Below are 22094 nucleotides of genomic sequence, written 5' to 3'. Positions count from 1 at the left end.
GAGTTTTTACCACTTTCGCCAGGTTCAGTACCAACTTCTAATGACTCTTCCTCATTTCATCATATGAAACAAAGCTACATTGATCATTCTAACGTGTTTCCTACGCGATTTATCGTTACTGAGCGTGTTGTTCCCTTTGAAGCTCTTATGCAATTTGTATTTCATCACACGGTTGCATTACTTTGGGGAAAACCAGGTATGAATGTAGAGACACTTTTGCGTTTATTGGAATGCAATTTACGTCGATTACGACCTTTTCTCACACATTATGCCTATTTTTGCCAACTACAGGCGGGGGAGCAATTAAATAATAATAATAATAATAATAATAATAATAATAATAATAATAATAATAACGATAATGATGATGATAGTAATGATAATAGTGACGTTGCTTCGTGTACGTCAACAGCATCAGTACAAACTGCACCACAGAGCACATTACAAAGTTCTAGTAATACAGAATATCAGCCCCCAGTTGCTTTATCATCACCATCATCCGTTTCTTCTGGCGTATCTATGCAGAAGCAAAATCAGACAGTAGAAGAAGGAAAAACAAGTGATGGTGAAAACGAGGGGTCAGCTACAGGTCTAGAAAGGCAACTAGAACAGATGTCTAAAGTATTCACAGAACTCGCACTAATGGATGACTTGAGGAAATTAAATGGGATGACCGTAAAAGTAGTACCAACACGACTGTTATTACATGCAGTGGTAAATGCCTTTGCAGACGTATTGCTTATAGGTGGATCGGGAGGTGAAACTGAAAGTGATGCTGAACTTCATGAATTGTGAGTAATGAAAACCTTCTGTTATTTTTTTCTTATGGGTATTATATATGTAATGATGGTGGAAGATCTCTAGTGCTAATGTTTCTTTTTTTTTTTTTCTTTGGTTCTTCTTGTTTGTGTATATCTTCGCTTTCTTGCCTGATGGTTATCACTGTATGTTTTTTGTTTTTTTTTTGTGTCTTCCTTTACTTCATTGCTGGGATAACGATTTTTTTTTTTATTATCATTGTTGCTGTTTTTTTTTTTTTTTTCTTCCTACTCTTCACTCTTCTCTTGTTCGCTTTCTCTCATTTTCGCTTTTTTTTCTTTTTGTACTTTCTGCAGTGTAGGAAGATTGGACTGAAATAAGGCGTATTTCTAGGTATTAATCCAAGTAGTGGAGCAAAGTGAGTGAGTGAGTAAGTGGGGAGTGAGAAAATTGTGTAGATCCACATTCTTCCATCCTATATCTCCTTTTCCTTTTCCCTTTCTTTCTTTGTTTCTTTCCTTTCTTCTTGTATCTGTGTTGGTTGCTTTTATTCCTGTGCGGAAAATATAAATAGTTGTTTATTTTATTATTTTTCTTACACAACGAGAGGAAAAAAAAAACCTCTGTGTGAAGGCTTGGGAAATATGATGAAGTCTGAAGAAGGGATCCCGGAGGAGCGGCACCCGCGGGATACACTCATTGCGGCTATCTTTGTCTTTATTTGGGCTGTTACCGCCGTTGGCTGCTTCTCCCGCATTCACACACTCCTTGAGGACCGTCATCATCCTTTAGCCTCGCCTCTCGTTATGGTGAAAGTGGCGATTATGGTGTTACTTGGACTGTGGGCCGCTGGCTACTCCGGACTCGGCCAGTTGGAACTCTTCGCCCCTGCAGAACTGTGGCGATTACTTCCTGAATTTCTGTTTAACATCATCATTGTGCAATTTGTGCGACCAATGGCGGTAGTACTGTTCTGCGTTGTTGTATCAACACCAGCGGCAACACTAGAATCGGCACCAGTAACTCTGGATCAAGGAGCAACGCGTAGTCGAGGCGAGAGGCAGTTAAAGGAACGAACAAGAGGTCTGGGTTCACACAGACGTAAGAAAAAGGAAGAGGTTGAAATAGTTAAATCTGTGGAAGGAGGAGAAGGAACACGTGGTGATAAGTTTCACATGCCTTTTCTGCGTCTTGAGGGGGTATCTGGTTTCAGTAATGATGTAGGACGAGATGATGATATGTACTCTGCTTTAGAAGGGGAAGATGTGCGGTCAAACTACAGGCAAAACAATCCCAGAGAACAGGGCAATATTGGAAGATTGTATGGTAAACCCTTTATACATGTGGTAAATGTTGGAAAGGGACACACTGCAAGTCAGAGTAATAGTACGCCTTGTAAAGGTAATGCTCAGGGACTCTTTACAGGTACGGTACAGGGAAATTATTCTCTTCTTGATATTGAGCTTCGAAGTACGTGTCAAACACCAGCAGAATGGGATGAATGTGCAATTGGAAAGAATCATGTCCGTAGTCGAGAAGTGAATAGTAATAGTTATAGTAATATGTGTGATGTTGCAACCGTACCTAAGGCAAATTGGGAGGGAGAACATGATATTAGCTGCAGTTATAGTAGTAGTGGTAGTTGCGCTAGTAGTGGGTTTGGTAGTGGTAGTGGTTATGCAGATGCTGATGGTCTTATTACAGCTCCTCCTCTTCCTCCTGCTAGTGCTGCTGCTGCTGCTCTTCCTTTCTTAGATGGCCGTTCTACCAGTAATACCATTGGAACTGATCAAGGTAGCAGAGATAGTAGTAGGGGTTGTATGGAGTGTGTTTCTGCTCTTATTCATTGGATTATTGGACGTGTTCCACCTGAGGATGCCGCAGACACAGATTCTAGTGCAATAACACGTTGGTCACGTCTTTTTGGTTGGCGTGTTGCATTGCGGTTGCGTATATTTGTGCCATTTGTGTTTATTTTCTTAATAGTGACTATACTTTGTGTGATACTCGCTGCACGTGAGGATATACTACATTGTTATGAACGGCTTTCAGAGATGGCAGTATGCAAAACACCCGCAATACAACCAATGGCAGGGCGATTGTATCTCCCACGCACGTTAAGTATTCTCGCACTTGTGAATAATTCACTATTAGTTCTACTGTGGACGGTAAGTGGTGTAGAGTGTCTTAGTCGAATTGGAAATGTACTAACAAAACAGAGTTTTCTACGCACTTTCCTTATTGGAACACTGCTTCTAGCATCCTTGACAATGTATCAAGTTCTTCAACTCTTTGATCAACTTCGCTACAATGCTCTCCTTACACTGGTATTATTAGTACTACAAAACATTTCTGAAAATGCGTTGGTTATACTACTCATGCTACGTTTAGGAAGTGGTAGTGGAAAGATGCCGAGATGGTACTCTCTCGTTGGCTCTGTTCTCTCTACAGATGAGTCCTAATTTGATGAAATGTCACTCAATACACCCACAATGTCTAGATTGAGTGTGAAGTCAATGATAGAGTAAGAAAGACACTCGACTGTTTTTTGCTTGTAGATTGTAAACAACAAAAAAAGGTATCATTGGAAGTGCTATCTCTCAATACGATCCAGTGATAATGGATACAATATAAACAAGCCGGGACATACTGTACGAATTTAACAGTTGAACAGATAATACGAAAAAAAAAAAACATTTTTCTTTCTTCTTTTTTTTTCCAAAGAAAAAATAATGAGTGAAAATAGCCTTGACCCGTTCCTGTCATAGATGTAACAGTAATAAGCAGTTGAATTTAAAAGAGGGGAAAAAATATTTACAAAATAAAATAAAAACAAACTGTATTAACCAATTTCATTTTTTTTTAATCATTCAATATGTGTGTGTATGATGGTTTTCTTTTTTTTGCTTTTCATCTGACTCTCTTTTTCCCCCTTTATCGTGCGTACTTCCACATTTATACATTCCTCCTCATCGGTACAACATGAAATAGCCAATGAAGACCGAGAAGACGAAAAAGAAGGATAAAAAGAAAAATCCCTAAGGAAATCGAGAAAAATGGGGGAAAAGAATCTAAAGAAGGTTAGATGATGAAAACAAGTATTCAATTTTTGTGCGGTTTTATTAACAGAGTGTTTTGGAAGAAAGAAAAAAAAAAACATAAAATTCGATGTGTGGTTGTTGTTTTTTTTTTTTTTTCCAATTATTTTCTTCAGTTTGCTTATTTGCTACCTTTAAAAGTACTTGCTCTCAATTTAAATGTGGAGAACTTTTTCTAATGAACATGTGTAAATATTTTATTGTACTGAGAATCAAGGCACTTAAATGAGGAATGCAAAGGGCATATGTATTTATGTTTTATGTCTCTTTGTATTCAGGTTGGGCGGAAAAAACAAACAAACAGAAGGCGAAAAGAACTAACCGGGCACAGCCATTAATCCGTCATTTATCCTGTAAATATATAGCTTCAGTCAAGGTGTGTGTCTTTTTTATCATTGTGTCTGTGTTTCTGTATTTCAGTGTTTCCTTTATCCACTCACACAACATCTCAAGGTATCTGAGATTTTATTTAAATTTGGCAGATATCTTAAATCACTGCGAATCTTGCGGTTTTTTCCTTTTGTTTTCTTTTTTGGAGAAAACTTCGTGACTACATTTCACACATTTATACGCAGACTATATATATATGGCCTGTGTATCTCCATTTAAAAGCGTAAGTGAAAGACGAACCCTTGAAGAGTTTTTTTTTTCAAACTAGATACTTGCTCTCTATCTGTGTGTTTATTCGTTTTGCTACGGTATTTGATGAGGTGGGGGTATTCAAATAATATCTATTGTCCCTTCTTTATTATTATTGTTTTTAGTTAATCTGATTACTTTTTTGTTCTTCTGATTCTACTGTTTATTGTACCCTTTTACCTTCTCCTACTGCATGTATGAGGTTTGAAATTATTTTTTTTTTCTTTCTTTCTTTCTTTCTTTCTTTCTTTCTTTCTTTATTATTTATTTCTATTTATCTTTGTTTTTTCTGACTATAGAGGCGGGAATTTTGTGCGACCCCCATACAAACACGCGCAGAAGCTAATAACTACTCCCTTAACGTTCTCACGCATACACAAAACGCAAAGCCGCGCCTTTGCACTAGAGAGAAAAGAAAAGAAACAGATAACAAAGAGAAATTTAAAAGGAAACAGAGTGTAGGGGAAAATAATAAAAAGGAAGAAAAGTAGAGATAAATAAGTAGAAAACAATAATAAAAACAGTGAAAAGGGTTATATCTACCGTTTTCACGTTACCTCCTATTCTTTGTTAGAGTCATCGCTTCTTTTGCGTCCATCACAAAAAAAAAACATAAGGTAGAGACATATCTACAAATATATATATATATAAACAATAAAAACACAAACAGACAAAGTTAATCAGAATACTATGGACAGCATGGGAAGCAATTCAAACACTGCTCGAAGTGGTCTTCTCCAATATACTGCCGGACTGGCTAATGTGGCCGCAGGCAGCAACGCAAAAGCCCTCGACAGTGCACGTTCTACAATGACAACAAGTCAATCCACCAACAGTGCCCGCCGATCTGGAAGTAAACGTGATCATGATACAGCAATATCTACAGATGTGGTCCGGACACAACAACCAAAAGATGCTGTCAATAAAAATGCCACAACACCTAGTACCAACAACAACAACAACGTGAATCAAACCTCTTCCGGGGCAAACCGCGTTATAGAGGTACAACCGCCACAGAAAAAGAAAAAGGTGACATACGCCCTTCCCCACCAGAGTCGAGAAGAGGGTCACTTTTACGTTGTACTTGGTGAAGATATTGATGTGTCAACGCAGCGATTTAAGATTCTCTCCCTTCTGGGTGAGGGAACCTTTGGCAAGGTGGTGGAGGCGTGGGACCGCAAGCGGAAGGAGTACTGTGCGGTGAAGATTGTGCGTAATGTGCCCAAGTACACGCGTGATGCGAAGATTGAGATTCAGTTCATGGAGAGGGTGCGCCAGGCTGACGCCGCCGACCGCTTTCCGCTGATGAAGATACAGCGGTACTTCCAGAATGAGACGGGCCACATGTGCATTGTGATGCCCAAGTACGGCCCGTGCCTGCTGGACTGGATCATGAAGCACGGCGCCTTCAGCCACCGCCACCTGGCGCAGATCATCTTCCAGGCGGGCACCGCCCTCGACTACTTCCACACGGAACTGCGCCTCATGCACACCGACCTGAAGCCGGAGAACATGCTGCTCGAGACCGGCGAGGCCGCCGTCGACCCCGTCACCCGCAAGACCACACCGCCCGACCCGTGCCGCATTCGCATCTGCGATCTCGGCGGCTGCTGCGACGAGCGCCACAGCCGGACGGCGATTGTCTCAACGCGGCACTACCGCAGCCCGGAGGTGGTGCTCGGCCTCGGCTGGATGTACTCCACCGACATGTGGTCGATGGGATGCATCATCTACGAGCTGCACACGGGCAAACTGCTCTACGACACCCACGACAATCTGGAGCACCTGCACCTGATGGAGAAGACACTCGGCCGCCTGCCGTCGGAGTGGGCCGGCCGCTGCGGCACGGAGGAGGCGCGGATGTTGTACAACTCCGCCGGGCAGCTGCGGCCCTGCACCGACCCGAAGCATCTCGCCCGCATTGCACGTGCACGGGCGGTGCGGGATGTTGTGGCAGAGCCGCTGCTCTGCGATCTCATCTACGGCCTGCTGCACTACGACCGCCAGAAGCGGTTGACGGCACGCCAAATGACGACACACCCGTATGTGCTGAAGTACTACCCCGAGTCCCGCCAACACCCCAATTTCCCTGACAACCGCCCCGCTCTGCGCCCCACACCACTCATGTAATGTGAAAAAGAAAAACGTGTCCGTGAGTATGTGGTGTTTGTATAGGGAAAGGAGGAAAGGAAAAAAAGGGGGAAGAAAGAGAGAGAGTGAGATGTAACAACAAAAATCTTGTTATCTCTCTCTCTCTCTCTGCAAACAATGTGTGAACTTTCATGCTTTGTGTGTTTTTTGTGGTTTTTTTCCTTATTTCGAACTAAGACATCCAGTTTGGTCTATTGGAAGAGTTTACAATGTGTAGAAAAGCTTGAAGAAGTACTTTAACCTCTAAGATATGCATTCATTTTCGGAATTGTACGTATGTTTTTTTCTTTGATATTCTTTTTTAGGGTCTGTTCTACTTAATCTGTACCTTTTTCCTTTGTTTTTGTGCTGTGCGGAGATATCTAACGACTCATGTGTTCATTTATATCTTCTCTGTTTTCCGTCTATCTGAGGGGGGCGTGGATTTCCCCTGACTATTATACGCTAATTTTAAAAATGAAAAAAAAAGAGGAAAGCGCAAAGAGAAATGTGAATAAAGTGAACCACGTTTTTCATGAACGAAAGAATGAAGGAAATTTACATATAACAGATGAAAAGGTAAGAGATTCAGAAGTGAAATGGGTAGAGAAAGGGGAAAAAATAAGATCGATACATAAATTCTTTCTCTTTTATTTCCTGGTTTCCTGATTTTGCGTCTCTTGCTATCCATTTTTCTGATATTCCTGGAGTTAAACAGAGAAGATAGATAAATTAATAGAAATATGGAGGATAATGAGGTGGGAAGGAGGACAGGTAAAAGAGATTTTTCTCACTTTTCTTTGTTTTTGTTTTTATTTTGTTATTGTTTGGTTCTATCCCCCCTTTACACATACTCACACATCGCTTTCCTTTACGTACGTAGGCGCGTAATAGCCCCTTCTGAATATATATATATATATATATATATATATATATATATATATATAAGGGTGCAAGGAGATATTGATATAACTCGTGAATATCAAGCTGAGAGAATGGTAGAAGAGTGATATGGGGCATGGATTTTTGCAGAGTCATTTTTTAATTGGGTAGGTCCCTATTGTTTTTTGGGGATTGTACTTGAAGATTGGTCTTTTTTTTTCTTGTTTTGTGTGTTTCCATATCATTTTGTTTTCTGTCCACATTTTTAGAATATCTAGAGTTTTTTTATTATTATTGTTCTCTCTTTCTTTTTTTTTTCCGTGTTCCGTATATTAAAAAAAGAAATTGTAACTATTTTATTTCCCTCACTTTTTAACATCGACAACAATATCAAAGAAAGACTTACCTTTCAATGAACTGGATGAATGTTATCATTTTTCTCTGATTCCCCTTGCATAACTATACGGAAACGTATGCAATTTTGATGAAAGAACGTATAAAATGGAAATACGAATGAGGATGTAGTTAGATCAGGTGAGGCAAAGAAAAAATATGAAAAGACGAAAAATTGGAATGGGGATTATCTGCCTTCCATTATTTATTTTTATTCTTCGCCTCTCCCATTTCGTTTTTGTATTTCTCGTTTCTAATTTATATTTGTATGTCTATGGGTAATACTGTGCGTTGTTGCGTTTAGATGCAATCCCTATATCATTTTCCAATATCATTTGGCAGGATCAAGGTGGAGCCACTACCACTTTACTTTGAACATGTTTATTTCTCTTTTTGTCGTGGTTCATGTGGTTTCCATCTCGTTTTTTCTTCTTCTTCTTCTTCTTCTTCCGATGGGATCTTTTGTTTGATTCTTCATATCTTTTTCTTTTCTTTCTTTTTTTTTGTTACCTAATTTGCATCTTCACTCCTGTTGGTGCCGCTGCTATTGTGGGCATGAAAGGCCACCCGCCTTACCTCAGGCCTCACGGATGCTGAGATGATTGTATGTATTGCAGAGAGAAAGGGAAGAGAGGAAAAATGAAGAATGGGGAAAGAAGAGAAAAAAAAGCAATTTATAAGAGGATAGGGGTAAGAAAGGGAAAAAAGAGGGAAAAAAGAAAAGAAAAGATGCATTGGGGGGTCTGTGTGAAGTCAGAAGGGGAGAGGATGCACACATCTATAGGTGTCTTTCCTTGTTGTTGCAGTTGTTGCTGTTTTTTTTTTTTTTTGCTTTAATGTACTGTTTTTTTTTTTTTTTGTTTGTTTGTTTGTTTCTTTTATTACTTTTCCGTTAGATATTGCTACTTTTTTCGATCTTTTTTTTTGCTTCTTTTTTTATAAGTCGTCGTCTTTTTCCCCTCATTATCATTTTCTTGCTCTTAATCATTACATAGACTCACGTTTCTGTGTTTCGCTGTTGTTGGTTAAAAAAAGAAGAGGACCAAAAAAGTAAAGAGAGGGAAGAAGAAATTATTATTATTATTATTATTATTATTATTATTATCATTATTATTATTATTATTTTCCACTTTCTCTTGCGTATGAGTATTAACCCAATGGAAAACAGCCAGTAATTCTGTCCTTGTTTTCCCGAGCAATGCTTAAGAAAGCAAAATGAAATGAATGAAAATAAGGTGAAACAAAGGACAGGAGTAGGGAAGATGGACCGAGAGTGACTGAATGAGAAGATAAAATGAAATAGGAAAAAAAAGAAAAGAAAATTACTGTATGCTTGTGACTGTGTAATACACGTATATAGAATATATTTTTTATTATATACTTATGTATGTGTGTTTTGTTTGTGAATGTACGAGTGAAATTCAGAAAGAGGATGTATAGAGTGTGTGGCACTCTGTATTCTATCATAAGTAAACTGCTACTACGATATTGTATTCCTTCTGCAACAATACCCATATGTATATATATATTTTTTTTTTCCTTTCTTTCTTTCTTTTTACATGTGAACACATCAGCGTATTTATTTACAGTGCTTCTCTTGAGTTTAGAGCAAGGGATATGTATTCTAGTGAAGGAAATGAGGGCACATCACCTAAGATAGCTGCACACAAAGTATGAGAAATAGTTCATTCGGTCATCTAGTACTGAGGCCCTATTTCTTTTTTTCTCCCACATTTCAGCAGCCAAATGCCCTTAAAAGGGACTCCGTTTTAAGTTCAATTACCTCTCTCCCAGTTTTTTTCTGGCACATTGGGTGAGGGTGTCTTATAATAATATCATCCCTACAACTAAATAATAATAATAATAATAATAATAATAATAATAATAATAATAATAATAATAATAATAATAATAATAATAATAATATAGTCTCTTTATATGTCTATGATTGTGTCTTTGTGTATCTATGTGTGTTATTGCTAGGTTAAATTTTTTTGTGACTTGCTAATTCTTTTTTTTCTTATATTTTTCGATCCATGTAGCACTTCTCCGTACCGAGAATAGCCCACAAACCGCGCACGTGAGTAACGACGAGCGAGGTATATATAAGTTTGAACAGCAGGTAGTAATAATAACAAAATAAATTGCATATTTAGCCATACACAGAAGAAAAAAGAAAGAACAACAACAAAAAAAAAAGAAGCTAGGTAAAGAACGAGAAACAAAGGCCAGTAGGAGTAAATAATAATAATACAACCGTTTCGGATTGTAGTAACGTTAAGCTCTATATGACATCAACGACCACACACTCAGCAGCGCCTTCATCAAAGCCCTATCTTTCTCCTGCAACCAATATGAACGACAATGTGTACTATCACTATACCTCGGGAGGTACAAAAAAACCGGCCGCGGCTGCCGACGCTGCATCAACAAATTTTATTCAAAAGCAGCAGACACAAGCACCTTTATACCGTCCACGTATGGAGGAGCAACGAATTCCACGCCGATCTGGAAGTAAACGTGATCATGATACAGCAATATCCACAGATGTGGTCCGGACACACGAACACAAACCCCCCGTAGCAGGCACACATCAAGCAGCAGCTGATTCTGGTGCCTTAAAACCTGTAGATAATACAGGAAGTACAGCAGCGCCTGTGCGAAAACAACCTAAACTCACCTACATTCTTCCGAACCAGAGTCGAGAAGAGGGTCACTTTTACGTTGTACTTGGTGAAGATATTGATGTGTCAACGCAGCGATTTAAGATTCTCTCCCTTCTGGGTGAGGGAACCTTTGGCAAGGTGGTGGAGGCGTGGGACCGCAAGCGGAAGGAGTACTGTGCGGTGAAGATTGTGCGTAATGTGCCCAAGTACACGCGTGATGCGAAGATTGAGATTCAGTTCATGGAGAGGGTGCGCCAGGCTGACGCCGCCGACCGCTTTCCGCTGATGAAGATACAGCGGTACTTCCAGAATGAGACGGGCCACATGTGCATTGTGATGCCCAAGTACGGCCCGTGCCTGCTGGACTGGATCATGAAGCACGGCGCCTTCAGCCACCGCCACCTGGCGCAGATCATCTTCCAGGCGGGCACCGCCCTCGACTACTTCCACACGGAACTGCGCCTCATGCACACCGACCTGAAGCCGGAGAACATGCTGCTCGAGACCGGCGAGGCCGCCGTCGACCCCGTCACCCGCAAGACCACACCGCCCGACCCGTGCCGCATTCGCATCTGCGATCTCGGCGGCTGCTGCGACGAGCGCCACAGCCGGACGGCGATTGTCTCAACGCGGCACTACCGCAGCCCGGAGGTGGTGCTCGGCCTCGGCTGGATGTACTCCACCGACATGTGGTCGATGGGATGCATCATCTACGAGCTGCACACGGGCAAACTGCTCTACGACACCCACGACAATCTGGAGCACCTGCACCTGATGGAGAAGACACTCGGCCGCCTGCCGTCGGAGTGGGCCGGCCGCTGCGGCACGGAGGAGGCGCGGATGTTGTACAACTCCGCCGGGCAGCTGCGGCCCTGCACCGACCCGAAGCATCTCGCCCGCATTGCACGTGCACGGGCGGTGCGGGATGTTGTGGCAGAGCCGCTGCTCTGCGATCTCATCTACGGCCTGCTGCACTACGACCGCCAGAAGCGGTTGACGGCACGCCAAATGACGACACACCCGTATGTGCTGAAGTACTACCCCGAGTCCCGCCAACACCCCAATTTCCCTGACAACCGCCCCGCTCTGCGCCCCACACCACTCATGTAATGTGAAAAAGAAAAACGTGTCCGTGAGTATGTGGTGTTTGTATAGGGAAAGGAGGAAAGGAAAAAAAGGGGGAAGAAAGAGAGAGAGTGAGATGTAACAACAAAAGTCTTCTTCTCCTGTGTGTATAAGTAACGTGTAGGATACAGTTGATATGTCAGTACTACTTGTTTGTTTGTTTGTTTGTTATCTGTGAAAGTATGCGATTTTACTCTTGTATAAATTAAAGAAGGATAATAATTCGATAAAAGCAAGTGAAAACGACGTATACCGTTATTGTTTTTCTGTTGCTTTCTTTTCACTTCGCATATATATGTATGCCTATGTGTAAGGCAAATACCTAGATTCCGCGAGATGCATATATATATATATATATATATATATATATACATATGTCATTGTTGATGATGCTGTTGGTTTATGCTGGTTGACCGATTGTTCTTCTTTTTTTTTTCCTTCTTATGGTAAATATAATTGGTGTTATTAGTATTACCGCTGTTTTATTTATTTATTTATTCTGCAGTTGGTTATTCTGGTGTACGGGCAGCGTTGTACCGGAGGACAATTCTAGAGTGCCGGGGTGATATAAGTGGTATGGAAATACGAAACGGAGAAAAGCATAAGAGACTGACGGACGAGAGAGGGAAAAAGCTGAAAAAGAAATTTATGTATGTATTTTGAGAATTGTTGGTGTGCTCTTAAGTCAGAGATTTCTCTTGCTTCCTTTTGTTTCTTTAATATCTTTATGGATCCCCCAACCTTTCAATTATTTTTCTTTTGATATCAATAGACGCATTGATAAGAGGTGAGGTTAAGGAGAGCTGGTGTTTTTTTTTTTTTTTTACTACCATTTCACTACAATTATCTTTTTTCTTTTTGTGAATTCACATAATAGATATTGTTTCCTTTTTCATTTTTTTTTCTACATCTTTCTTATTCTTAACTTTATTCTTGTTCATTCACCCCGCACCTTTTTTTTTCTCCATTTTTGTAACCCTATTAACCGTAATACGTGTTATATGCTATGCTCACGCAGGTAGTCTATCACACTGAGAGAGACATGTAGAATTGTACTATATATGAATATGGGGCTCATGTCTATATATATCTGTGTGTGTGGCTATTCTTTTTTTTGCTGATATATGCTGTTTACTTGAGACCTTCACTTTTGTTTCACCAGTACAACTGCATTAAATACTGCAACCGACCACAAATGAACCTTTGAGTGTGTCTTTGGGTGGGGGCGTTGCAGTGGAAGCAAAATAAAGAAGCAGACATGGAGAAGGAAAAAAGTGTGGGACACGAGAAAGAAAGAAGTATTATTCCAGAAAAAAGCTTTCTATGTGAATATGAGTCTATATTGGAGAGGGGGATATGGACACAATTCAGGAAAACGAAACTTTTGTGAAAAAGCTGTAAGACAGAAAGAAAAAGTAAACTATTTACTGAATTCTGGAACGACGCGGTAATGACGAAAGGTATCATTATACCAACTTGGAATAACTGTACGTTACTCTTATACAGTTTTTTTTTCTTGCTTGTGTGTGTGTCTGCGTGTTCTTTTCTGTAATTCAATTTTCTTTTTATTTCTCCCTCTTTTCTCTATTTTATTATCTCGTTTTATTTTTATTTTTTCTTTTCTCTCCATGAATCTTTTAGGAGTGGAGGAGAAACAGCAGCAATAGCACCAGCACAAGAAAAAAAAAGTGTTTATTATATATATATATTTGGAGGGGTAGTGTGATTAAACCCTTCTTAACAGAGAGAGAGAGAGAAAGAAAGAAACAATGCCGTTATCACTCCCAAAACTGTTGGAAACTCAACAGGCAATTGAGATCATTCCAGGTGTGTTGTACTTTGCGTCTATTGGTGAGAAACTGCAGTCTATTGCGGATGCAGTCGCGTCCACATCACTATCGCCGGCGGGTAGTGCACGATCTCAGCGATTTCAACAGGAAGATTGCATTGAAGCTGCAGCAGCCACGGCAGCAATGGATGCATCTGGGACTAGTGTGTCTTCTTTGGGACGTCATGGAAGACAATCAGCACATAAAGGAAAACAAGGAAGAGAAAATTTTCCAGAAAGGTCAACTTCTTTAAAGAATCTACGACGTGCACGTTCCAATGTCGCTCACTCTTTATTATTAATGCGACAATTGCTTACAGACACTAATAATGATAAAAATTGTGGTGGTGTCCTTGAAAATGATGTATTTTATTTTTCTGTGAGTGGAAGTCAAGCATTTCAGTATCGTCCCTTTTTCGCAGATTTTGGACCACTGGATATTAGTTGTGTAACGCGTCTGTCCCGTTGTCTGCAAAGTTTACTAGAATACTGTGCCGGTTATGTCTGGGATCATGATAGCCACGGTACGCCTGTATTCGGTCCCCGAAATGGATATCACAAGGGTGGGGAAAAGAAAGGTCTGAGAAGTGAAGGTGACGCATCCTCTTCACGTCCTATTCCTGTTGTGTTTTGTAGTGGATTACAAAATCATGAACGGGCGAATGCGGCTTGTGCGTTGGCGTGTTTTTGTGTGGCCACACTTCGTTGGTCGGCTTCTGTTACTTGGGGTATTTTTCAACAGACATATCCTCCAATGATTCCTTTTCGGGATGCGAGTTATGGTGTTTCTACCTTTCCATTAACTCTTTTAGATGTTATTTCAGGTCTTGAAAAGGCTATAGCATTACAGTGGTATGATGTTCGAACATTTGATGTCAACGCGTATGAGAGATTACGTCAATATGACTGTAATTGGGTTGTGCCAAATACGATGATGGCCTTTTCATCTCCTGTAAATGTTGGTCGTAAACGTCCAGTTGAGACGTACGCAAAGTTATTTCAAGAGTTACGGGTAACACACGTTGTACGATTGAATAAACCACTTTATAAACGAGAAACTTTTCTTGCTCATGGTATTCAACATGTTGATTTAGAATTTCCTGATGGAACTGCACCAAATGATGATATTATTAATCGTTTTATGTGGACTGTAGAACCTGTTTTATTACCTCCACCGCCGTTGTGGCAGGGAACAAAGAATGAGGGGAAAAATAGAGAGAAAAAAGAAAAATTGTTACGTGCACAACACTCTGCTGGAAAGAAAACGAATGGTTCTAGTGCTATTGCTGTACACTGTCGAGCTGGTTTAGGTAGAACAGGAACTCTTATATGTGTATACATGATGCAACACTATGGATTTACAGCACGAGAAAGTATAGGTTGGATTCGTCTTTGTCGTCCTGGTAGTGTAATGGGTGTTCAACAAGTCTTTCTTGAACGTTTGGAACGGCGATTAGCGCGACCTACGAAAGAATCTGATATTCTACGTGCAGCCTATCATACTAGTGTAATTGGATCTGGTGTAGTGGATGATATTAGTCACTACACATATCAACTCCATGGCTTTCCACCAAATATCACCACTACTATTAATAAAAATAATAGTAGTAATACCAATACTACCACTGCTACAGTTATTAGTAATGATGTCAATGCTACTACTAATAGTACTAATATTGCCACTAATATTAATATGGCTTTCTCCTCTACTACGAATACAAGTACTACTGCTGCTGCTTCTTCTACCGCCTCATTTCCCTCTCCAACATCACCGCAGTCATCTCCCTTTTCATTATCATCCTCATCCTCAACAGCTCCAGCATCTATGTTTCTTCTGCTTTCAACATCACGGGGATTACCACCATCAGAGGTGGCGGCCCACAGCGCGGAACAGCGGGTGGCGATGGTAGAACTTGAGGCTATGCTTAGTGACGCTGCATATATCCCACGTCGTTCTATAATGCAATCTATGAAGTATCCCTCTTCATACTTTCTCATGTTGGAAGGTGTTAGTCCGACTCGTAAAGCCTTCGCCGTGCAGAAACGATTTGCCACTCGGCGGCTACGCGCCCGGCAGAGTACGGTAGATCACACAACAGTCACCACACAACGTTCCACAACGTCAAATCAACGAACAAGTTCTCTTGCTTCATCTCTAATACCACCACCCTCACCGCCTCGTGGTTCAAACACAACAGCCGTTGGCGTCGCCGCCTTGTTGGGTGAGGATGGAAATTGTGCAGATACTGAACGATTCCACAATTATAACGCTTACAACAAATATTGTAACGCTGCTGGTGATGGTGGTGGTCCTGGTAGTAGTAGTAGTAGTAATAATAATAATAATAATAATAATAATAATAATAAGGATAATGATAATAGTGTTCGCCATGTCCGCAATAGTGGTAGTGTTGGAAATCATACCAATCGAAGGAAATCCAGTTTGGGAGGGATTCCCCCGCGTCCACCAACAGTGCCATTAACACCTTGGCGAACAACTCGAACAGTTGCCAAAATCACCCCACCAAGAGTGCAGGTTCTGGTACAGAAATCACGACATCGGAAAGGGGTTCCCAGTGATGTATCAAAAGTTGTTGAAAAAGAAAAAACCTTGACTGGTACTCATAGTGCAATTCTACCAGAAAGTTTTCATCGCTTTTTTAACGCACAAACGATTGGACGAAACGGTGAGGAACTTGCGGCAATTAATGCAAGTGCACGACGATTACGTGTACCTTTAATAACTCCACCGGGGAGAAGTTTTCTACCACTATTTGTGGATGAACCGCCTAGTCTGCCAAGAAAACAGCCGAGACTTTCTGTATCACTTGTAAAGCAAGCTACAGCAGCTGATCCTGGATGGGGAATGTCAACCATGCGTCTGGAAGAGTAGGGGTTGTCTAATATATATAACCTTTTTTTTCGCTGTTGCTTCTAGATATCTATGTATAAGCTTTTTTTACATCTATGTGTCTCCCTCTTTTTTCTCTGTCTTTTTTTTTTTCTCTCTTTTCTTTTGAGGGGTGGTCTTCTTTTCTCCCCTTCTTTGTGCTGATTGATGACATGTGCAGTAGTCTGTAGGTTGGTAGAATCCTTTATTGTTATCATAATTATTATTTTGAATTTTGGTTTTATAATTACACGTTGGTGAAAACAGCAGAGACTCAGGCGTAGAGTTATATTTGTACTGTTTTGCTTTTGTTTTTTGTTCCTAGTTGCGCTCCTAGAAACAACTATTACTTCTGCTTATGTGTGTATTTTTTTTTTTTTTTGTGTGTGTATCCAATGACTAATCTGACAAGGCAGGAAAAAAAAAAGGAACACGAAACATATACATTTTTATATATTGAGTTTTCAAGGTAATTTCTCCTTGTACTCATCATGTCTTTTCTATTTCCTTCTTTTTTTTTTGTCTCCATGTGTGTAATGGTCTAAGGAAGCAACTTACACGAAGAAAGTGTGAGGGGCAACCAAAGAAAAAGAGAGGGAAAATAAAACTGTGGTGGGGTTAAAAAGAAAAAGGGGAAAAAAAACACAGATTCAAAACCTCCCAAGAAAATTTAGTAGTGGTGTATACACATTTGACAGAATAAAGCACAAATACAGAAAAAAAAATAAAATATACAGATAAGGAGAGTAATAAAATACGGCAGCAAAAGAAAAGGAACAAGAGAAAACAAGTAAGAGGTGTAATAGATAGAGAACACACTGAAAGGTTTATACTCTTGTATCTATTTCTATTTTAGCTTATTTTGCGATATAGCAAAAAGTGTTTTAATTTTATAGGACATTACTTGAAGAGCTAAGACAAGATAGCAAGAAAGGTGTCTATTTAGGGTATTTCTTGATTGCTATTATTCCCATTATTATTATTATTATTATTATTATTATTATTATTATTATTATTATTATTATTATTATTAAATAGAAGAGCAGATCGCCCTTTTTTCCTCATTTCTTTTTCTCTCCCTCTGTGTGTGTCTGTGCGTTTCTCTTCGCTCTTACAACAACAATGCTTCCAGAAGATCAGCAGCAGTTGTTTCAGATAGCGAAGCAAGCACAAGTGACACGTAATGAGGCTGTTCATATTATTATGTCAACCAATAATCCCAATGTATTATATGGTGCATTTATTCGTGTCCTTTTAGAGCTTTTTGATCGACGTGAGGATTATATTATAGCTCGTGTTGGAGGAATTACAACAGGAGAGTTTTACGGTGGATTCTCTACTAACAGTAATGTCAGGACGGATAAGTATTTGGTCTTGGTACTCCCCCCGTATCTTGCAAGTATCAATGGTACACAGTATCAATTAAACAGTGTGAGTAACTCCACCATGACAGAGACAGAGTTTTCACGCTGGATAGAAATGATGCAACCTTTTGTTAATGTTAGCCATTTCCCCCATAGTACTGCAGAGAAAACTGAGATCAGTGTTGGTTTAGGGATTCCACAAACGCAGGAGTTAACGGCAGTGGCGGAGCGTCTTCGTAGTGTTGTTGGGAGTGGACGGCAAGTACACGCTGGAGTGCGGCAGCGACGTGCTAGTCAAGTAAGTCAAAGTATGAATAGACGGTCATCGGTGTCTTTGGTAATGCCGCAGGGGAATGTTGAAATACCCATAGATCCGTCTGTACGCCATAATAATAATAATAATAATAATAATAATAATAATAATAATAATAATAATAATAATAATGGGAATTCACTTTCAGAGGTGGGAGGATTTATCTCGGCATATGGTGATATGATGGGAGGAGAGGCTACGCACAGCGGTAATGGTATTGGCGGTTTGGCGCGATTCACACGACAGGGTACTGTTCTGGCCCCTAACACCAGCAATTTATATCATCATCATCATCATAATAATAATAATAATAATAATAATAATAATAATAATAATAATAATAATAATACCAATATGGGGAACATCAATGGTGGGAATCAGACATTTAGACCATTTAATGGAACCCCATCACCACGTCCAGCATCTGCAGGTGTGAGTACAACCACTGAAATGACTGCAGGAGAAAAGGATTTTGATCTACCAACACATCACCAGATACGACAGGATGTTATTAATAAGATGAGTCAACGCAGTGTTTTATTTCCGCATAATATAAATGAATTAAAAGTATCACAGCTACGTCTTGCGGAGCGTGATATGATTGAATATCTCGAACATGTGCGTGAGGCTATTTCCAGCAAACAGGAAAATTGTGTAGTTTGTATGGACCATGTGCCAACCGTTATCTCACTTCCATGTCGTCACAAAGTGCTTTGTCGACTTTGCGCCTCTTCTGTAAACACATGTCCTGTTTGCCGCAGTCAACTGTTTGAGTTGTTTGAACCAAAGGAAATATGAGGTTTTTTTTCTTCTTTTTTTGTTTTTTTTTCTTTTATTGATGAATGTTTGCGTGCCTGTTCTTTTTTTATATATTTCCATTTTTCTTTTCTTTTCGTTATTGTTGTTGTTGTTGTTCTTATCTATTATTGTTACTATTACTATTATTATTGTTATTCTTGTTCCTGTGACTGTTTTTTTTCCTATTACTTAATGTGATCGAAGGTGTGGTGTGGTGGTGTGTTTGTTGTGGCGCAGAGACCTTGGGGGAAATAAAGAAGAAATAGAGAACAAACAAAAAGAAAAACAAAAAAATAAAACCCACGAAAGACTGCTCCTAATTCTCTGTTATTAGAATGGAAAGAAACTAGGAAATTGGGGCAATAGAATATTGAGAAGAGCAAAGAAAAGAAATAAAAAGATGCATATATTACACGCCAATGGATTTAGAGTTGCAGCAAGAGAAGAGAAAAAGAAATTTTGAATTAATAAAAAATTTAGGCGGTAAAGAGAAGAAAGATATGGTGACAATTTCTTTCTGGGATAGTGCGTACGTACGTGTTTGTGTTTGTGGGGGGGGGGTACTGTTTTTAATTGTGAGATATGAGTTCTTATAGTGAGTACTCTTAAGAATTGTGATTCTAGTCGTATTTTGGTAGTTTGTACTCTATTTCAATGCATATATTTTCTCTTTCTGTGTCTATGTGTGTGAGTGAGATCTTAAATGTTGTTGTTGTTTTTTTATTATTGTTCATTTATTATTATTATTATTATTATTATTATTATTATTATTATTATTATTCGTTGCTCTAAAGCTATATATATATATATATATATACGTGGTGGACATTTCTCCTATGCATATAAAGAGAAACGAAGAGGACTAACACATGCGGACAAACACACACACACATCATTTCCCACAAGTTTGTTTGTTTGTCTACTTGTATTTGACATTTGCACTGATAGAGAGATAACTGAAAAAAAAAAAATACCACGATAGAATATGTGTGTTTCTTTTTTTTTTTGCAAAAATAGAAATAATGCTGAAATTATAAATTGTTATTATTATTTTTTCTATACTCTCCTGTTTTTTCTATTTTTCTCAGTGGTCAAAACACACTTTATTAACGATATCACGTGAAGCGCGGGACAGTGTACTGCAAACATAGAAAAAGGGAATTATACACCTTTCTTAACGGTCTCTATATATCTATCTATCTATATTACAGATAGAAAGAAAGAGAAAAATAGAAGCATCATATTTCTTGCTCCTAAATAGCTTCTGTAATACACATACATATATACAGAAATGTCTGCTGAAGCTATATCGGATACTCAACGACGGTCAAGTGTTGGTGTTGGTGGTTATGCTACTATGAATACCAATACAAATACTACAACTACAGTGCCAAAGATTCCAGCCGGAATGGATCCCACATATTACGCCTTAAGTCTTCTACGCCGTCATCGTCTGGATGCGTGTATTGCGGTATCCACACATTACCTTGAACTCTTCCGTGCCCACATGCGACAATCATCCCACACGGGGCAATTCACCGGTGTGGATGAACCCCTGTGGTTTATTCAAACCAAAGCCCTCGTTTTACAAAACTGGTTTGATGAACTCGACGTGGACGATGACGGTGTGAATGATGTTCTACTAGACGGCGAACAGGCGATTGTTTCTAGTGCCCCACGCCCCGGTACATCTCTGCAATCGCAATATCTCCGCGGGGGAACAAGTCAGACGCGAACACAAACAGGAAAACAAACAAGAACAGGAACAGGAACGGCCGCACGTCCTATTAGTAGCCGCTACGGCTTTGCACGGCCGGGAACACAAAGTAATAATCGCACCGGCACGGCAAGTGTGCGCCCCATCACTTCGCGATTGGCCCGCATCGGCACCGCCGCTCTGCAGGCCGTACCGGGCGGACCACACTTGGATGTGCAGAAGATTGATTTGGAGAAGTACGCCCGCACAAAGCCAATGGTGGCGAAACTGCTGTGTGATTACTTATTACATGTAGAACACCGACCGAGGATGGTGCTTGAACTTGGGGCGGCGGCCATAGAAAAACAACAACAACAACAATCATCCTCATCTGTATCGGTATCCTCATCTTTATTAATAACAACACAAGGTGGTGGTGGAATAAAAGATTGGTGGTGGATGTCACGTGTGGGACAGGCGAATTATCGATTAGGACTTTTACGTGAAGCCGCACGATATTTTAAAGCCGCATTGGCATTGCAAGATAATGCCGCGGAAGCTATGCGACTTGCAAAGGTATATGTAAAGATGGATCAACCACTCACCGCATTGGAAGTTCTCACAGAAGCATCGAAAAATAATCCGGTAGATCATCATATTATTCTTGTTATGGCACGCCTGTATGAACAATTGCAGGATAATGAAGAATCTTATCAGCTTTATCGACGTGTTTTACAACTGGATAGTAGTAATATAGAGTCGATTGCGTGTATTGCTGCCCATATGTTTTATGAGAAACAACAACCAGAAATTGCTTTACGATTATATCGTCGTTTATTACAAATGGGTGTACAAACTACGGAATTATGGAATAATCTTGGTCTTTGTTGTTTCTATAGTTCCCAGTATGATATTGCCCTTAGTTGTCTATTACGAGCCGTTGCCACTGCTGATGATGATGAGGCTTTAGCGGATGTATGGTACAACATTGGACATGTTGGTATTAGCACCGGTGATCGCACACTTGCCCATCGTGCGTTTAAACTTGCGATTGGCGCTAATCCACGTCATGCAGAAGCCCTTAACAATCTTGCCGTACTTCAATCTATGCTTCCACAGGGTGGACAGGCGGATGCGGATCTTGCTATGGCATTAGCTGTAGCACCGGAACAGCATGAATCTTTATATAATGCGGGACTACTGGCATATAGATCGGGGAACTATGAGAAGGCGTATAATTTACTTTCTCAGGCATTGGAAGCGTGTCCAGATCATCCACCAAGTGTGGCTTTACAAGGAGTATTACGTAAATCTCTGACAACCCTCTAGTATGACTCTGTATAAATATTTATATATGTGTGTAGTGTGTGTCTGTGTTTTCTTAGCGTATATATGTGATTTTGTTGTTGTTGTTGTTTTTGTTTTTTGTTTATGTTATTATTATTTTTTTTTTCGTTTCTTTTGAGACTCAATGATCTATCTATTTATCTTGTTGAGGTCGTACTGAAGGTGA

The 22094-nt window shown here is 39.9% G+C and overlaps 7 protein-coding genes across 7 annotated transcripts in view; all 7 read left to right on the top strand.

Moving 5' to 3' along the window:
* The window catches only part of LSM04_008654 (uncharacterized protein), a gene marked incomplete at both ends in the record, with an annotated part of 4215 nt that extends 3420 nt beyond the window's left edge, over positions 1-795 (top strand). Inside the window, one exon of the mRNA XM_067338746.1 lies at positions 1-795. This exon is cut by the window's left edge and continues 3420 nt beyond it. Coding sequence (XP_067188777.1) covers positions 1-795 — 795 coding nt within the window.
* A 611-nt stretch (positions 796-1406) lies between these two features.
* Positions 1407-3221, top strand: LSM04_004338 (uncharacterized protein; the record flags this gene model as incomplete). The annotated part of the gene is made up of 1 exon (XM_067338745.1): positions 1407-3221. The coding sequence occupies one exon, from the start codon at positions 1407-1409 to the stop codon at positions 3219-3221; it is 1815 nt and encodes a 604-aa protein (XP_067188673.1).
* Positions 3222-5186: 1965 nt separating this feature from the next.
* On the top strand, positions 5187-6626 carry LSM04_009379 (Protein kinase domain; the record flags this gene model as incomplete). The annotated part of the gene is made up of 1 exon (XM_067338743.1): positions 5187-6626. The coding sequence occupies one exon, from the start codon at positions 5187-5189 to the stop codon at positions 6624-6626; it is 1440 nt and encodes a 479-aa protein (XP_067188792.1).
* Positions 6627-10189: 3563 nt separating this feature from the next.
* LSM04_003867 (Protein kinase domain) lies at positions 10190-11677 on the top strand (the record flags this gene model as incomplete). The annotated part of the gene is made up of 1 exon (XM_067338742.1): positions 10190-11677. One exon carries the CDS (start codon positions 10190-10192, stop codon positions 11675-11677), a length of 1488 nt encoding a protein of 495 aa, XP_067188665.1.
* A 1784-nt stretch (positions 11678-13461) lies between these two features.
* LSM04_001985 (Dual specificity/tyrosine protein phosphatase) lies at positions 13462-16413 on the top strand (the record flags this gene model as incomplete). The annotated part of the gene is made up of 1 exon (XM_067338741.1): positions 13462-16413. One exon carries the CDS (start codon positions 13462-13464, stop codon positions 16411-16413), a length of 2952 nt encoding a protein of 983 aa, XP_067188638.1.
* Positions 16414-17532: 1119 nt separating this feature from the next.
* On the top strand, positions 17533-18885 carry LSM04_009299 (uncharacterized protein; the record flags this gene model as incomplete). Its single annotated transcript, XM_067338740.1, has 1 exon — positions 17533-18885. The coding sequence occupies one exon, from the start codon at positions 17533-17535 to the stop codon at positions 18883-18885; it is 1353 nt and encodes a 450-aa protein (XP_067188790.1).
* A 1291-nt stretch (positions 18886-20176) lies between these two features.
* Positions 20177-21910, top strand: LSM04_004514 (Tetratricopeptide repeat 2; the record flags this gene model as incomplete). The annotated part of the gene is made up of 1 exon (XM_067338739.1): positions 20177-21910. One exon carries the CDS (start codon positions 20177-20179, stop codon positions 21908-21910), a length of 1734 nt encoding a protein of 577 aa, XP_067188677.1.
* Positions 21911-22094: the final 184 nt, after the last annotated feature.

This window comes from Trypanosoma melophagium, assembly GCF_022059095.1.
Source record: "Trypanosoma melophagium isolate St. Kilda chromosome Unknown ctg35segment0, whole genome shotgun sequence".
In the NCBI taxonomy this organism is placed as follows: Eukaryota; Euglenozoa; class Kinetoplastea; order Trypanosomatida; family Trypanosomatidae; genus Trypanosoma; species Trypanosoma melophagium.
The sequence above is the reverse complement of the archived record's forward strand: the minus strand, read 5'-3'. Positions and strand labels throughout refer to the sequence as shown.